The following is a 16,350-nucleotide window of genomic DNA, read 5'->3' on the forward strand; positions in this document are numbered from 1 at the left end:
CGTCATTGACATTTGCATTTCAATAATCATTCAATTTTACAGATATTTATATATTTTGTGCTGTATGACTTAGAATTAAAAAAATATTGAGATAAATGGGAGTCACAATTGGACTCCACGGCGTGAAATGAACGATAAATACCTCGATGGACCTTTTGTTTTTAGAATTAACGACAATGGCAGTGGGCCTAATCTACTTGTACAGGTAAATTTTTATTAACAATAATAAATATATTTTTTGTTTTATTGTGAATTTAAAATTTAAACAGGTATGTGTAGAACGCGGGTGGAGGGAGTATACCGGGGACAACAGCACCCTGAAAGACCGGTGGAATCTGTGGTGGAAATCAGGGGGGTTCAGTACAACATACTACAAAAATTTATTGCCAGGACAATTCATAAACCGAATACCCAAGGGCAGCTCGATATGTAAAAAAGACAATCTTGTACGGCATTTAAAATGCATGAGACAGATATATGGTAATATTTATGACATAAGGTTTGTATAAAAAGTTTCAAAGTTGAATATTGTTTAATACCGTTGGCAACTATCACATTAAATACGTCAGTCCGGTAGGATACAATCTTCCATCAGAGTACACGAAACTTGCGGCAGACTGCAGTCGCTCTGAGAAGGACGAACGGGTGTGGATATGCAAGCCTGTTGGACAGAGTCAAGGACGTGGTATTTTCCTATTTCGGGTATTGTTTTATTAATAATACATCATAAATATATCTATACATCACCACATTAAATATACGAAACCGCGGTAAATTATGTGATGTGACTATTGCTCCCTTTTTTTCTTTTTATTTAATATAACAGAGGCTGAGTGATTTGACGTATGACAGTACTGCGGTTGTTCAAAGATATATAGAGAGACCTCTTCTTATTGGCGGCTACAAATTTGACTTGAGATTGTACGTTTGTGTCCCATCGTTCAAACCTCTTGTCATTTATATTTACAATGAAGGTCTAGCTCGTTTTGCAACTCAAAAATTTTCGCTTGATAATCTCAGCGACCCTTTTCGGCATCTTACCAATTTCGCCCTCAATAAACTGGGACCAGGATACTCACAAAAGAAGGAGAGAGTCGGTGCAGGTAAAATTTAAAATTCATCTGCTTCTTTGCTAACTTTAAAAAAATTATTGTTCATATGAATGAAGGCTCGAAATGGAGTTTCCGACAATTAAGAAGATACATGAATCAATCGGGCTTCCACGACTGGTTCCTCTGGCAGCGAATCGCCTGTCTTATAACACTTACAATTATTAGTCAAACTGCTGGCATTCCCGAAACCTCTAACTGTTTTGAATTTTTTGGTTTTGACGTTTTGATTGACGCGGATCTCAAGCCCTGGCTTTTAGAGGTTTTTTTTCGACAATTAATTATATTTTATAAATTATAATTAAAGTATTTAATGTAAATAAAAATAATGTATTAATAACAGGTAAATATAAGTCCAGCACTTGGAAATGATTGCGAAGTGGACTCTGAAGTTAAAAAACCGCTTCTTCATGATCTATTTGATTTGTTGGGTCTGCCGGTATGTAACACCGGTCTTTCACTTTTCAAAATTTGGTCAACAACGCCTAATAATAAGAGTATCGATAATGATTATTGTGCTTCCAAGTATTATAAGCCACGATGTTCAGCAAAGCAATCATGTAAATTAAATTCAAACAATGCCGTTACCTTTGTAAACATTTGTTCAAATAACCGAGATGTGGTAGGTATTCAAAATATTAACATATTTTTAAAATTATCTTCAAGTGTTAATTATTTATTTAAAGTTCCGAAATTCAGCGAGCGCGTATGAAAATTATGGTAACGCGCGATACAATTTTTTGTGTCTTGAAAAAAATATTCGTCAACGATTAAATTCAGCTCAGAAATTAAACAACAATAATTCTGGTACACTGGTTTGGGACAATGGACGAGATTGGAGCAATCCCAAAATCCGGGAAGGTGGATGGATTCGTACATATCCTTTTACAAACTGTAAATTACTGGAGAATGTTGAATTTCAACATCCAGTAAGTACAAAAGAAACCAAGACTACCGAACGAGAAATTAAAAATAATGTTCTATCTATTCAAAGGTAATTATTATTTTTAAATTTAATATTTATTATGAAATTTAATTTATTTTATACTTTTTTTGACGGCAGATTTATTAAAGTTGCTAAAGATGTTCATCGAGACTTTGGTAAGTATGGAGATGAAAGATGTAATCAGCTTTTACGTCAAGAATTGGAGTTGAGCTCAGAAATTTGGCTTCCCAATAAATAATTACATGATATATCATACTGCCATTTACTATTCTTTTTTTTTTTTTTTTTTTTTTTTTTTTTTTGTATTATATAAATGCACATTATTTAGGCCGATGGACTATATAATACCGATTTTTTAGTAGAAATTGTACGATAAAATTACAATGATAAATAAAAATAAATAAAGAATAAAAGACAATAAATTCCAGCAGATGGTAATTAGTTTATTAAAAAAATCCACCCATACCATTACAATTAGTTGCCACCTTTGGCTGCTAATCTTTTATCACGTTCTTCAGCAATTGAAAGCTTGATACCTTTGCCTCGGGGCAAGCTTACGTAGGCCTTTGTTCCCTTTCCAATAATAAAAACATTGTTCAATCTGTAATAACAATAAATCAATAAGACAATAAATAGCATGTTTCATTCAACATATAATTTCAAGTACAAGTATGTTTTAAATTACATACCGAGTAGCAAAAGTATGCCCTTGTGCATCTTTTATGTGACAAATGTCGAATGAACCAGGATGACGTTCACGACTTACGATAGTACCAACACGCCCCAAATTTCTTCCACCAGTAATCATACACAAATTACCGGGTTCAAATCGGATTGAGTCGATTATTTTAGATGTCGCGATATCCAATTGAATTGTGTCGTTTACTTTTATTACCGGATCGGGATACCGGATAGTACGGCCATCGTGTGTTACCAAGAATGGAATACCTTTAGGTCCTGTTTGGACTCTACGTACTTTGCATAACTTGTATTTCGCTTCCTCGGCGGTGATTCTATGGGTAGCAAAACGTCCTTTAACGTCGTAGATTAATCTAAAGTATTCACCAGTCTTCTCGATAGATAAGACATCTAAAATAAATAAATAAATTAGTTTATCTTAAAAAAAAAACTGTAGTGATTGTAAAAATAAATGTATCCACTTTGGGTAATACTGAAGAAATATAATATAAATTTAGCCAGTGACCTTAAAAGCGGCTTTGATATTGGCCCATTTTTGACTACAATAATAAATTAATTTATAATCGTAGCTTCGAAATGGCCATATGAAATAATTAAGGTGATAAATAATTACCCATGAATCCAAGAGGATAGTTGCGGTCAATTCTAACTTTGCCGTCAATTTTTATCAGACGTTGCATGGTAATTTTCGTAACTTCTGAGTTGGTCAAGGCATACTTTAACCTGTTACGTAGAAAAATAACCAAGGGAATACATTCCCTGAGTTTATGCGGACCAGTTGATGGTCTGGGGGCGAAAACACCACCCAATTTATCCAACATCCATGACTTGGGCGCATGGAGACGCTTCAAGTGGTGCTTAGGTCCTCGAGCCTATAAATATTCAAATTTAAATATCATTGTCAACAATAAATAAAATAAAAAAGAAAAAAAAAGGATTGCTCCAATTTTCAAGGGATAATTTAATGTAAAATTAAAGATTAATTGACAAATAAAAAAAATAAAGACATAACCTTTTTTAAAATTTACCATATTTTAAATACTAAGTTTTTGTTGTAAATAATAATTTTAAAAAGGACAGAAAATTATACTGATAATTTTGCAATATAAATATATGGAAATTTGTTTATTTATAATTAGATGTAAACGGATTAAAAAATGTATAAACGTACCATGTTGAGTGCCTAAGTGAAAAGAGCATGTGAAGACGTGGGGAACAAATTGTACAAACTGGAATGATACCGCTGCTGCCACCATGTGCGCAAGTACTTTTATGTTGAATAAAATGACTCTCGATGTTCAGTTTTGCCGACATTCAAATTTTAAAACCACCTTAATTTTAAATTCTAATAAAATTATTATTAAAATTTTATTACACAGATTTTATAATAAAATATCAAATAACTGCGTCTTAATGATTTAATAAATCTGATGGTAAGTCAGTAAATCATAAGTTAGTACTGCGCAACTCGAGTTGTTTTGAATGATGGTGATGGTATTGATATGAAGAAACAAGAGACTGAATCGAGAGAGTTCCACACTGCATGCAGAGGGTGATTTAAATAATAAATAAGTTGTTATCATGTTATCAATACGCTTGCGCATCTATGACGAGATATCTAGCAAAAACTTACATATTTTCGTCTGCTCATTTTAAAAGTTAACATTGTTTACGTTTGCCAAGGTATCATCAATTCTCTATGACAATTAAATAACATGATACATCATCAAGTTTAAGTTTTACAAATAAAATTCAGAAGAAAATACTAAGATTACAAATAAAAACAATGATGACGTCTGGTAATGTTGCCTCCAGGCAATTTTCATCCGCCAGCACAATTAACAAAAAGCTGGACAAAATAAATGCTGGAATAATAACATCTTGCATTGTCGGTATGTCTTTATCATATTATGCTTATATTGTTGAAACGACCAAGGAAAAAGATCACAATTATATGGCAATGTGTGATATCAGTGAACACGTCAGTTGCACCAGAGCATTTATGTCTGAGTAAGCATACCATCAATATTTACATACTTAGTTTTTATTTATTAAAAAAAATATATATTAAATATCTAGTGTTTTAAATAAACTTAATTATAGTATGTATATAAATAGTAAATTTATACGCATTTAGTATAATTTTTATTTTGTATTTTTCAAAGATATGGCAAAGGATTCGGACTTATTCCCAAAACATCGATATTTTATTTACCTAATAGTGTCTATGGACTGGTATTCTATGGAATAGTTTTTGCTTTGAGTATGTTTTTTTTTTTTTTTTAACAGTAACAATAATAATTTATCAGTAGATCGATAGTATTACTATAGTTTAATTTTCTTTTTAGATATTTTCAATAATTATGGCCTAGCTGTAATAGTATTAATTTTGACAGCTCTGTCAAATTTAAGCTCCATTTATTTGGCTTGGGTTCTTTGGGTACTTAACGACATATGTGTCGTATGTATCAGCACGTACATTGTAAATTTTATCCTTGTTATTCTCAGTTACAACAAACTATTGCATATTCGTCGGCAGATTTCCGCAACCGCTGGACGGCAGACGTCCTCGTCTGGACACAAAACTACTCATAAAAAAAAGAGGCATTGAATATATTACTCTGTTTTTTTTTCTTTTTATTTATGCTCAGTTTTAATTTAAAAAAAAATATATATTTATATTCAATATTGATAAATGCCATGTAATTATACATCTAAATGTTATTAATATTTAAAAGTATGCTTGTATTTATGTCTTACAAAATTACTACTTTCAAGCGTATTAAAACTTTATTAAAATTATAATTAGTCAATATTTTTAAATTTATAATTATTATAACAAACAAATGATTATATATTATTTTTAATTATGTTTTTTATAAGTATATGTTACACTTTATATATGTTACATACAAATTATGTATAAATGTAGCCAACGTTTTTATTTAATTTTTTTTTTTTCCAATTATAAGCAAAAAAAAAAAAAGTGATTATACAAGTATAAATGTTAGTACGTAAGTAGATATAAAATTAAATACATGTATAAGTACGTATAGCAAAAGTAATGAATAATTTTATAAATTAAAATTAGAATTGTTATTGTCACCGGCGCCACTGTAACGGTTTATGCTAGCAAGGATACTGGGACTCTTTAATGGTGATGGTGTTTCATCTAAACGATGCAATTGTGTATTTGATTTATATGTTTTACTCGGTGAATAATTTCTAGCAATAAAATTTTTATTACTGTAACCATCGGTGGTATTGTCCTCAAGAACATTAAAACTTTTACTTCGTGACAATGATGATTTATAAGAACGGTCAGGTTTAACTGGCAACGTTCCAGTATTATTGCCAACAGTCATCTTCATAGCTGTATTGTTCTCTCTTATTGTTTGTGGAGGTGCATTATGTTTTATAGATATATTTATCATACTTCCATAATGCATTGACTTATTTGAGGACGGTGACATTGACGAGAGTGGAGCGAATGATTGTGTTGGCGACGGCGATGACGATGACGAGGATTTTATGAAATTCAAATGATTATGACTCGATGAAAATTGACTTCCCGGTGGTTTCAGTGGCTTTTTCTTCGTCAAACTGTTATTGTTGTTATTATTATTGTTATTATTGTTAATATTATTATTATTATTATTTCGAACTAATAAATAACGCTGTAATTTTCGAGGTAATGTTTGGGTGCTCGTAACTTGGCGGTCTTTTTGATCATATTCATTCGTAGTCGGCGTTGACGTCATCAGTCGACTTGCAGACTTGCTAAATCGACCAAGAAATGTTGATGGCTCATTATTAGATCTTGATAATGTTTGATTATATTTAACATTATTATTATTGTTATTATTTTTAAAATTATTAATTTCATCGTCGTTGTTGATATTATTATTTTTATTGTTATTATTATCATCATTAACAGCAGTAGGTTTTCGTGATCTCGTAGCAGACTTATTTTTGTAACCGGTGTCACGATCTGTATTTTGTCGTCCTCTGAATGATTCTTTGATGTAGTATCTGTGGACTGGAGTTATGGAATTATTTCGTCCGTACTGATCATAATTGGCAATATGACCATTTAATCTTGTAACTTTAATAGTTTTAGTTATTCCTGAAGCAGGACTACTTATTACGGTAGAACCATTTTTAGTTGGTTTTTCTTGGGATAATTTATTGTCACCGTGGTTGATAATGGCTTCATGTACATCATCACCGGTTTGATTGTAATGATATTGGGTATCGGGAATATTTTTATCTATTGAATTGTATTGAAGGTATGTTGTCATGTGGTTTTTATTATCATCTGTTTGTGTCACTTGAGAAACTGATGTTGTATTTGAAAAATTACTGATACCACTGTTGCCACCACTGTCACCACCATTAACACTCGATTTTTTATTCCTTCTTTCAGTAGACGCTGATCGTAATTTATTTACAAATCGTCTGAATGATTCACCAATTTTAGATTTAGTGCTTCGCGTTGTCGATATATTAGGCGACGAGTTCTTAAAATTATCACTATTTGATGATTTTTTTTCACGTTTTATTATTGTTGGTGTTGATGAAAATTTAATAAGTGACGGCGGCGATGACGAGCGACAACGTCGATCACGATTTCGGCGACGATGGCAACAAAATTTTTGCTGTGGACTATTGTTGGATAATTCTGACGGCTGTAAATTATCAAATTGTCCGTGATAGTGATATTGTTTTTGCTGTTGTTGCTGCTGGGGTGGATAGTGATAAATTTTTTTATTACGATTGTCTCTTGTTCTCTTAATAACATGAGCTGATGATGAGTGCGGTGGTAATTGTGGCGATGGTGAGGATAAATTTGAATCATCTGTTACACATTTACATCTGTTTGTCACTGAAATCTAAATAAATCACAATATTAATAATGATAACAACAACAACAACAATAATAAATTATTGTATACGTACCTGTTGATGATTTTTGTTACTATTTTGACAATGGCAACGCTGTTGCAACGATGAAGAAGAATTTGAGGTATTTCGTTGCAGTTGTTTATGTTTATCAGTATTGTCACTGTAATAATGAGGCGCGATATTAGAAGACGAAGTTCTAACATATGAAGAATCTTGAAATATTTTTTTCGATAATGTCTGTTGCGGTGGTAAATTTTCTTGTTGCTCTAATTGTTCCTTCTCTCCGCTATTTAATTGTGGAGTTTCAATTCTACAGTATGATGATGTTGTAGTAGACGACGATGACAATGATAATAATGATGATGGAGAGTTACCATTTACATTTTGTTTATCTAATAACAATATACAAAGGTAAGTTTTGTTAAAATTAATAAATATTATTAAATATTTACCTGAAATATTGTGCTGCTGCTTTCTCTCGGACCAGTTACTTATTCTTTCATTTTGTTGTTTATTTGATGACCGCACAGGTTGATCAAGCTCACTGTAACTTTTGTCGATGTAAGTATTAATATATGTGTCCTTACTTTTATTATTATTTTTAGAATCTTGAGATTTTGATGATTTCATAGTGACATTTATAAAACTTTTATTATTCATAGTTTGAACTTGAACTTGACGATTATTATCGTTATGATTATTGGGGACTATTTCGTCTTTGCTACTATGAGATGACATTCCATGATCACTTCCAAAATGATTTTCCAACCACTTTGATGTTTCAAATTTTTTAACTTCATCTTCTTCATCAAAACTCAAGGGTTTTTTTGTCAAAACATTTTTTCGGTTTAATGTCGTTCTGATATTATCATCATCTGAAACAAAATAATAATTATTCGGTCTTTTATATTTAGTTTATACCGCAGTATAAAAATTCAGTGAAAAATAACTTACAAGGATCACCAATTCTGTCTCCCTCTGTAATTTCAGAAATAAAACGCCGCTCTCGAGCTATTTTTTCTCCATTCAGTAAATAATCTACAACATCTTCATCGCGTTGTTTGAAGAATTTTTGCGAGCTCTCTTTTTTTGTTTCTCGCGGCGTGTCATCATTATCGTCATTCTTGTCTGAATATGAATAGTCCGGAACATCGTTAATCTGAAAATAAAATATTTATTGCAAACTCTATTGATTTTAAATAAATAAAAATAAATTATTTATGTATAAATAATAACTTCTTCATGCGTAACACTTGTCTTTGTTTCCGTAACAATCGCACCATCCGGTTTTATCCCCGTTCGTTTTATTTTTTTTTCTGTATCGACAATTTTATTCGATTTAGTCGTTTGTTGAATAATCCGTGGTTCGATGTGCTCTGAAGAGTTTACTGATAACTGATTAACTGTTTCAGCCAAAGTCATTCGTAAATTTTTACGACTATTATTATTATTTCGTATTATTGCTAATTGGTAAGCCTGAAAATTTTTTTATAATCATTGTAAATATGCAGAAATACAAGTTAGCATCTACTAGCTAATTAAAATTTAAAAATATAAATAATAATAATATCATACTTCATCAGTTATATCACCAAGATGTTGTCGTTTTTCTGTTTCAACCAATTCTTCGACTTCTTCTCGACTTTTAACAATCGTTTCGTTGAGTTCTTTTTGAATAATACTTCCCCCACCACCATCACTAATAATTTTATCACTCGTAAGTGTGATATTTCCGTTTAAATTTGGTGATATTGACGGTGATTTAGACCGCTCACGTCGATGTGATAATGAATTATCATCATTTGCTATAGTCCTTTTCTAAGAATAATAAATAAATATAAAAACATCCCTACACATTTATACTCATACTCGTGCGCGGCAATAAAATTATTTTAAATAAATATATATAGTAGTCACAAATTATTATACTTATACTTATATACCTCCTGAGTTGTTTGCTCTTGCTGTTCAATGTCCTCAGTTGTGTTGGTGGTAACAAACGGCCCAGAATCCTTGATGACCTCGCCGTCCTCCAAAACCACTTGACGTTTTATTCTTGTCTCTATTTGGCGAGTTGTCGTTATTTCTTTTTTCTTTCGTGTTTCCCATTCTTCTATAAACACATACACACACACACACACACACACACATATATATAAATATATTTATAGTAGGTGTATTAGTATTAGCGCATAAATGTATATCGAAATAAAGATATAAGTGAATATAAAAAAATAAAACAAATAAAAGATAAAAAAAAAACTACTTAGCAGTGATTCAATGTATATTTTAAGTTAAAGATATACGGTGAGTACACAATTATTTTACCTTCTATTACTTTGGCTGTAGAATTTTCTGGATTTTGAATCTGCAATAAAACAACAAAAAACAGTCCATACATAATTAATTAATTTGTTTATGAAAATAATAAAAACAGAATAAATATTTTATGAAAAACAAAAAAAAAAAAAAAAATAAATATTATCTTACAAACATGTCAGTGTAATGTGTGACAATATTGGGTGCCGTCGTAGACGTCGGCTTTGCTGGTGCCAAAGTCTTTGACGACTTAGTTGCATCATATTTACTCGTTGAAATAACTTCCATACTTCCTCAAGGATTAATTATTATCTTTTATCAACTCCGATGATACGCTTCTACACAATAAAAGTATAGGAAGTAATTATGAGTGAAAATATTTAAAATATGTTATCATACGTCTAATAATTATATGGATACGATCTATGCCGGATATATATTTAATTATGTGTGTTAATTGATAAATAGATGTCCATTTGACAAGTAAAATTAAAAATTATATATTTTATTATAAAATAGTTGTGCATGTACAGACGGTACAGACGTGCATATGTACCTGTATTAAATATATATGTCCGCGCGTGAATAACTTTCCAATTTCCTTAGGCGGTGACGAGCGAGAGACTAGATATAATACTCGACGTCCAGTTCTCCAGTTTGCTCTACAGCGGTCCACCTCGACACACCTATATAAAACACGTATATACATGTATACATACATTTAAATATATATCTATATATTTATTTATTGTCAAATGATGACTGTTTTATTTTTGTATATGTCCATGCTCTGCTGTCTGTCTGTCTGTTGGTTGTGTGTATGAAGATATGAATGTATGAGACATAAAATTATTTATATATATATATGTATTTGTATAAGAGCGCCGCCCACTTTGATTTACTTTTAAGGTGTCATAGGTGTGCGCTCGGGCGCGCGTTACAATATTACAGTGAATTGAATGCATGGAAAAGAAATGAGTACGCGCACGCACAATACGTCATCCACCAGACTTAATGATGCGCACGTACAAATTATATGACCATATTCCACAAGAATAGCTACTGTATTTAAATAACATCACGTGACCTTTTCAAGGACGTCGCCATTTTGTGTGTTAAAAAACAGCGCGGGTATGTAATAAAATAATTAAGATCAAATACCTGTGGCGATGATAAATTTACGTATGTTACGCTCACAATTATGACAACTCTGATGATTATGATGATGATAATACTAATTTAAAATTTTTTATCTCCACTTTTTTTTTATAGTTTTAACAAGATTGTAGGTAAATACTTTTTTTATTTATATAACTACTACGATTTTTTACCATTTACGATTAAGTATATGAACACGTCAGATTAATGTTTTAAAGAACAGATATATTTATGGTAAAGGTCATAAGTGGAATAAATTTTACTATATAAGGCAACAAGTTGCGATTAATTCAAGTACCAAATTTTGGAGTTTTTTTTTTAAATATGAGCCATACTTTTAATTATCAGTTTATTTATTTTAAAATTCAAATGAATGTTAGTTTCTATTAGAACATGAGGAAAAAATAGTAAAATTTTTTTTTAAATGATGAGATATTTAGCATGGGCGATTTGGCTAAACGATCACGCACTCGAACACCGTGTAATCACAAAAACAAAAAATAGTAAATAATATAAAAACCCTTGTTACCACAGGGGTAAATAAAAAATTTTGAATAGTACCAACAAATAATCTTCAACGAATCACACCATCCAAAACGGCTCTTTGGGCGCGACTGCGCGCTTGCTGGTGGCTGGAGTATTCCAAGATGTGGTGGTTAAATCTCACAAGTGTTTTATCTTGTATGTAGTTGTAATTTGCGCGCGTATGGTATATATACGCGCATGATCGAATAAGGTAAAAGCGCCAATCAAATGTTACACCATTCTGTACACATACATATATACATAAATATTAATATATATATAAAGCTATTTACATTAATATAGAAACCGAGAATTTTTTTTTTGTGTAAAAAGAAATGTACTTGTATGCGCATTATGTCACACAGACACAATAAGATCAAGCTAATCCACGTGTCATCATACAAATGATTGTATAATATCAAAATATTATTATACTAGCGTATGAATTCTTTGCGATATCTATTTAAAAATTAAGGATTTTTAATTTTCAATTTTATTTATTAAAATATTTTAAAATTACTCATCACTTTATTTATTTATTTATTTATATTTCTACAGATAACATAAATTAAAAAAAAAATATATATGTTAGCAGATATCAACATTAATACTTCTATAAGCAATCTTATGGCTTACAGAGCATCACTGAAAATTTTTTTCACTCATCATAAACAGCACTTATGTATCTATCCGTAAATTTTAATTGTTAAAAAATATATTTTTAACACAGCCACAATTAATCACCATTTATACATTTCTGATTCATTCATAACTTTTTTTAAATTTTATCCCGCCATAATTACTTTAAATATATATTTCTATAATAACGTTATTGGATTTTTTAACCCGCTTCAAATTGTAGTCACACTTTAATTTAATATATACAATTATTGATGATGATAAATTATCACCATTAAAAAAAAAATATATATATATATACATTTAAGTATATGCTGTTTTATAAATAAAATACTTAGTATATTGTAAAAATTAAAAATAGGGATACTTGATGGTAATTGTTATACTTAAATATTATGAAATTATACTCTTTTTTTTAAATCTCTTTTTCATTTTTTTTTATATCTATTCTGTACAATATAACAATTTAAAGGTAAAAATAATATAATAATTTAATGTGAAATGAATTCACCCTTTTGTTTATTCTTGGAAGAATACCGTAGCTGTGTCGATGACGAGGACGGAGACGTAGTGTTTGTTGGAGATGTCGTTGTATTAGTCGATAAATTTTCGGTATTTTTATTATTACCGGTGTTGCTGGTGTTGCTAACGCTTGTGAATTTATCAGATGACGGCTGAAATTTACGTTTCAGTACATAAACCACGCACTCGTATGTGGCCATCATAATAGCTGTGTTGGGTATCTGTCGAACTAATTGAGTAGTCAGACCACGATATAGCCCTCGAATACTTTCTTCAGTGTATACTGTATTAAGAGTTTGCCAAAAACGTTTGTATTTTGTTCCTTCCTCTCGTAGCCGTGTTCTTATGACTTCTGCATTACAAATAATCAAACGTATAAAACATTTTAAAAATATTGATAGATAAAGTTTATAATTTTACCGTGGGGATAAGCTATACACGATGCGACTGTTTTTGACAGAGCGCCAGCTGCCATGAATTCTACAAAATCACGGGAAGTTTTTGTTGACGTTGACGATGAATTATTATCTTTAAAGTTACTGTTATTTTTAATTGAATCTCTTGCACGGAATTTTATCAACCAGCTCTTGACAGCTTCATAAATGACAAAGTGAATAACAGTTTCACTTATTCCAACATATGAAGCAACAATACCTTTATAAAAACCGAGATATCCCTATGGGCAAAATTTTTATTAAAAATATATATATTTAACATATTTATATTATTTATATAATTACCGATTGTCTATATATTTTCTTGATACACTCAATAGCTGAGGAGCGATTGTGTGGAGCGTGACTGTGGTCCAGTTGAAGTCGAGTTTTGACGAACCATATAGGATTTGTTGCGGTGCACGCCATGAAACCTTTCAAGAGATAATAAAAAAATTTATAAATTCATTTATTAAATAATCCGTAACAGCATACATTCACCCGACGACGACGACGACGTAGACGACGACGATGGCAATATACGCATGTAAAGAGATAATAAAATACTAACCAGCACAAGCTGCCGAAAAAACATGAACCATTGCACTGTCAGGAGCGGTAGGTAAATTTGAGTTAAAAAAACTCTTACTTTGAGAGTATGTACAAAAATATATAGCACGCGATGGTGCAACACCCACTAGATTTGGTCCAAGTCCTTTGAAGAGTGCGCCGACTCCCTCGTATTTAACGATATATCGTAAGCAATGGATGAGACCTGGTGAACGTTGTGAGGGCGATGAAGGAGGATGACTATTGTGAAGATGATGGCGGTGATGCTGATAGGGTTTTGATGGAAACAGTTTCGAATGGTAGTGATACTGTCCATTGGTTATAGTCGCTGTGGACCGAATAGCCAAGTGTGGTGCTGATGCTGCTGGTGTTGTGGTAACACCAGCAGTGGTAGGAACAGAAATACCATTCCTACGTATTTCACCAGAATATTGTGATGAAAGAGCTGCGATAGCATACCTGCAGATAAAAAAACTAGATTAATAAACAAATATATATTTTTTTTCCTGTAAATAAAATAATAAATTACCTAGAATATCTGCTACTACTGGTTGAACTCAATCTCCTTATTTTTTGCTGGGCTGATGGTCTGACAATTGTGCTCCATGTACGATGATGACGAGGATGGTGGTGTTGTTGATGCTGAGGTTTTTGATGATGGTGATGATGATGATGATGATGATGATGATGATGAAGATGGTGGTAATGAGAGAATTGTTGGTAATGATGATGATATGGCGTGAATCTTGATGAGTTTTCTGAAATCTTAGACGTTGTTACAGAAGAAGACAAGGAAGAGAGATTAGATGAAGGTGCCGAAGGCGGTGGAGGTGGTGGCAATAAATAAAAACCTGAAGTTGATGACTGCAAACGTGTTTTAACAACTTCCAGTGGACATGTTACAATCGCACCCACAGTACCAGCAGTTCTATAAAAATATATTTTATTATTTGTATTTTCCCGCAATATATTTATATATTTTTATCACTAAATTACAGCAGAAATTATACTCATGCTTACGAATAAATAGGAATACACTAATGCGCAAACTCAACGCCTGATATTACAAGATATTCATACAAATAAATAATCAAAACACACAAACTATACTATTTAAATTATTTATCTGTATACACAACACGTTGTTTTAAATTTATAATAATTGTAACAAACAGTAATTAACAATTAAAAAATTTTTCTTATCAATAAAATAAATATTATAATTAAAAGACCTACCCGCCAGCAATTAGATGAATTACGGTGTCTCTTTGCGACATTGTGTTAAATGTGTTCGCGAGCGCACATTTAAGATATATGTGACTATATAAGTATGTATTTTTTTTTATACGTATGTAAATATATATCTATATCTATTGTTATTAGATAATATGTTTACAACAATTGAACGCCGTAATTATTTATCTTGATGTATTGCTTTTATTATTATTGTTGTTATGATTTATTTAAAATGTGATAGGATAAATGTATTTATGTAACATTTGAAAAATAAAACCATTTTGCGTTGTACTTTAATAACACTCACATTTATTTATTTATTTAAATTTAAAAAATGCGCGTGCTTGTTAATAAATATTGAGTGCAACAACACACCGCAAACTTTACTGCGTATTCATATTCACACACTTGTGATATATTTTATTATATTATATTATAAATGTATGCAAATAAATACACTTGCGAATTATATACCTATGGTTGGGATATATTTTTGGCATCAATATATAAGTACATACATATAAATAAAAAAGAGGCTGTGGCAACGACGACGAGCAACAACAAGATGCACTAGAATTCTGGTGCGCGCGCGAAAAATATAAATTACATGTGAATACAAAACATTATTATTATCATCATCATCTATGTGCGTGATGTTTAGTTTAGGTTGGTGTCGCCGATACGTTGTACATGTGAGCTTTACTTATTGCGTATATTTAGCAATCTTATGAATGTATATGTATGTATATACATACATATGTATGTATGTAAATCAACATTTTTTAAAAATGTATTTATTTATTTTTTTAGGTAGCGCAGCAATGACAACTCTCACTCTAAGCGCAATTCAACTAATTAATTTTTAATTTTTAATCACACAACTAAACAAATAATAAAAAATATATTGAGATAATAAAAATTAATCTGATAAATATTTAATACCGCAATAAATAAACTGAGCTATTAATAGATTTTGATAGAAACTGACATAGAATAATGTGAAGATAATGATTCAATGTAATGCGCAAATTACGTTAATGGTTTTTATTCACTGTCGGTGTGACCGTTGCCCCTGTTTATTAAATAATTAGCACTAATTTTTATTTAAACTATACATTAATCATTCATTTTTATATGTATAATTATAAGAACGCGTAAAACTTGTTTATTTTTTTTTATTTTTGTTAATATGCACTTTCTTTAGTTTATTTATAACACAACCAGTTTACACAAGCACCGGCTACAGTCTTATCAATGCTACTCACCAATCAGCTGATTTACTAATGTA

At 30.9% G+C, this 16,350-nt stretch overlaps 5 protein-coding genes and 1 non-coding gene across 9 annotated transcripts; 2 read left to right on the top strand and 4 right to left on the bottom strand.

Moving 5' to 3' along the window:
• Positions 1 to 127: 127 nt before the first annotated feature.
• Positions 128 to 2,374, top strand: LOC103578949 (probable tubulin polyglutamylase TTLL2). The gene is made up of 8 exons (XM_008560213.2): positions 128 to 205; positions 270 to 499; positions 570 to 702; positions 827 to 1,103; positions 1,169 to 1,371; positions 1,453 to 1,731; positions 1,796 to 2,103; positions 2,173 to 2,374. The coding sequence occupies exons 1-8, from the start codon at positions 128 to 130 to the stop codon at positions 2,291 to 2,293; spliced, it is 1,629 nt and encodes a 542-aa protein (XP_008558435.1). The 3' UTR covers positions 2,294 to 2,374.
• Positions 2,375 to 2,477: 103 nt separating this feature from the next.
• Positions 2,478 to 4,015, bottom strand: LOC103578950 (40S ribosomal protein S4). The gene is made up of 4 exons (XM_008560214.2): positions 3,926 to 4,015; positions 3,368 to 3,626; positions 2,745 to 3,144; positions 2,478 to 2,656 (listed from the first exon to the last, which is right to left on the bottom strand). The coding sequence occupies exons 1-4, from the start codon at positions 3,926 to 3,928 to the stop codon at positions 2,530 to 2,532; spliced, it is 789 nt and encodes a 262-aa protein (XP_008558436.1). The 5' UTR covers positions 3,929 to 4,015; the 3' UTR covers positions 2,478 to 2,529.
• Positions 3,204 to 3,340, bottom strand: LOC128667499 (small nucleolar RNA SNORA16B/SNORA16A family). The gene has a single exon (XR_008403474.1). It is a non-coding gene; the product is annotated as a small nucleolar RNA SNORA16B/SNORA16A family (small nucleolar RNA).
• A 104-nt stretch (positions 4,016 to 4,119) lies between the features above and the next one.
• Positions 4,120 to 5,467, top strand: LOC103578951 (vitamin K epoxide reductase complex subunit 1). The gene is made up of 3 exons (XM_008560215.3): positions 4,120 to 4,764; positions 4,920 to 5,017; positions 5,103 to 5,467. The coding sequence occupies exons 1-3, from the start codon at positions 4,541 to 4,543 to the stop codon at positions 5,363 to 5,365; spliced, it is 585 nt and encodes a 194-aa protein (XP_008558437.1). The 5' UTR covers positions 4,120 to 4,540; the 3' UTR covers positions 5,366 to 5,467.
• A 273-nt stretch (positions 5,468 to 5,740) lies between these two features.
• On the bottom strand, positions 5,741 to 12,098 carry LOC103578953 (probable serine/threonine-protein kinase DDB_G0282963). 3 transcript variants are annotated; one of them, XM_008560216.3, is made up of 11 exons: positions 11,698 to 12,098; positions 10,535 to 10,664; positions 10,150 to 10,316; positions 9,988 to 10,027; positions 9,603 to 9,772; positions 9,235 to 9,477; positions 8,896 to 9,135; positions 8,614 to 8,818; positions 8,112 to 8,534; positions 7,714 to 8,051; positions 5,741 to 7,646 (listed from the first exon to the last, which is right to left on the bottom strand). In XM_008560216.3, the coding sequence occupies exons 3-11, from the start codon at positions 10,264 to 10,266 to the stop codon at positions 5,829 to 5,831; spliced, it is 3,594 nt and encodes a 1,197-aa protein (XP_008558438.1). In that variant the 5' UTR covers positions 10,267 to 10,316; positions 10,535 to 10,664; positions 11,698 to 12,098; the 3' UTR covers positions 5,741 to 5,828. The 3 variants fall into 3 exon arrangements, with proteins under 3 accessions (XP_008558438.1, XP_008558439.1, XP_008558440.1); XM_008560217.3 differs by lacking the exon at positions 11,698 to 12,098 and adding an exon at positions 11,140 to 11,691; XM_008560218.3 differs by lacking the exon at positions 11,698 to 12,098 and adding an exon at positions 10,881 to 11,129.
• An 86-nt stretch (positions 12,099 to 12,184) lies between these two features.
• LOC103578954 (solute carrier family 25 member 36-A) lies at positions 12,185 to 15,877 on the bottom strand. 2 transcript variants are annotated; one of them, XM_008560221.2, is made up of 7 exons: positions 15,063 to 15,877; positions 14,678 to 14,754; positions 14,356 to 14,584; positions 13,828 to 14,285; positions 13,563 to 13,690; positions 13,243 to 13,498; positions 12,185 to 13,174 (listed from the first exon to the last, which is right to left on the bottom strand). In XM_008560221.2, exons 1-7 carry the CDS (start codon positions 15,101 to 15,103, stop codon positions 12,792 to 12,794), a joined length of 1,572 nt encoding a protein of 523 aa, XP_008558443.1. In that variant the 5' UTR covers positions 15,104 to 15,877; the 3' UTR covers positions 12,185 to 12,791. The 2 variants fall into 2 exon arrangements, with proteins under 2 accessions (XP_008558443.1, XP_008558442.1); XM_008560220.2 differs by having other exon boundaries at positions 14,356 to 14,754.
• Between the last annotated feature and the right edge of the window lie 473 nt (positions 15,878 to 16,350).

This window comes from Microplitis demolitor, chromosome 3 (assembly GCF_026212275.2).
Source record: "Microplitis demolitor isolate Queensland-Clemson2020A chromosome 3, iyMicDemo2.1a, whole genome shotgun sequence".
NCBI classification, from domain to species: Eukaryota; Metazoa; Arthropoda; class Insecta; order Hymenoptera; family Braconidae; genus Microplitis; species Microplitis demolitor.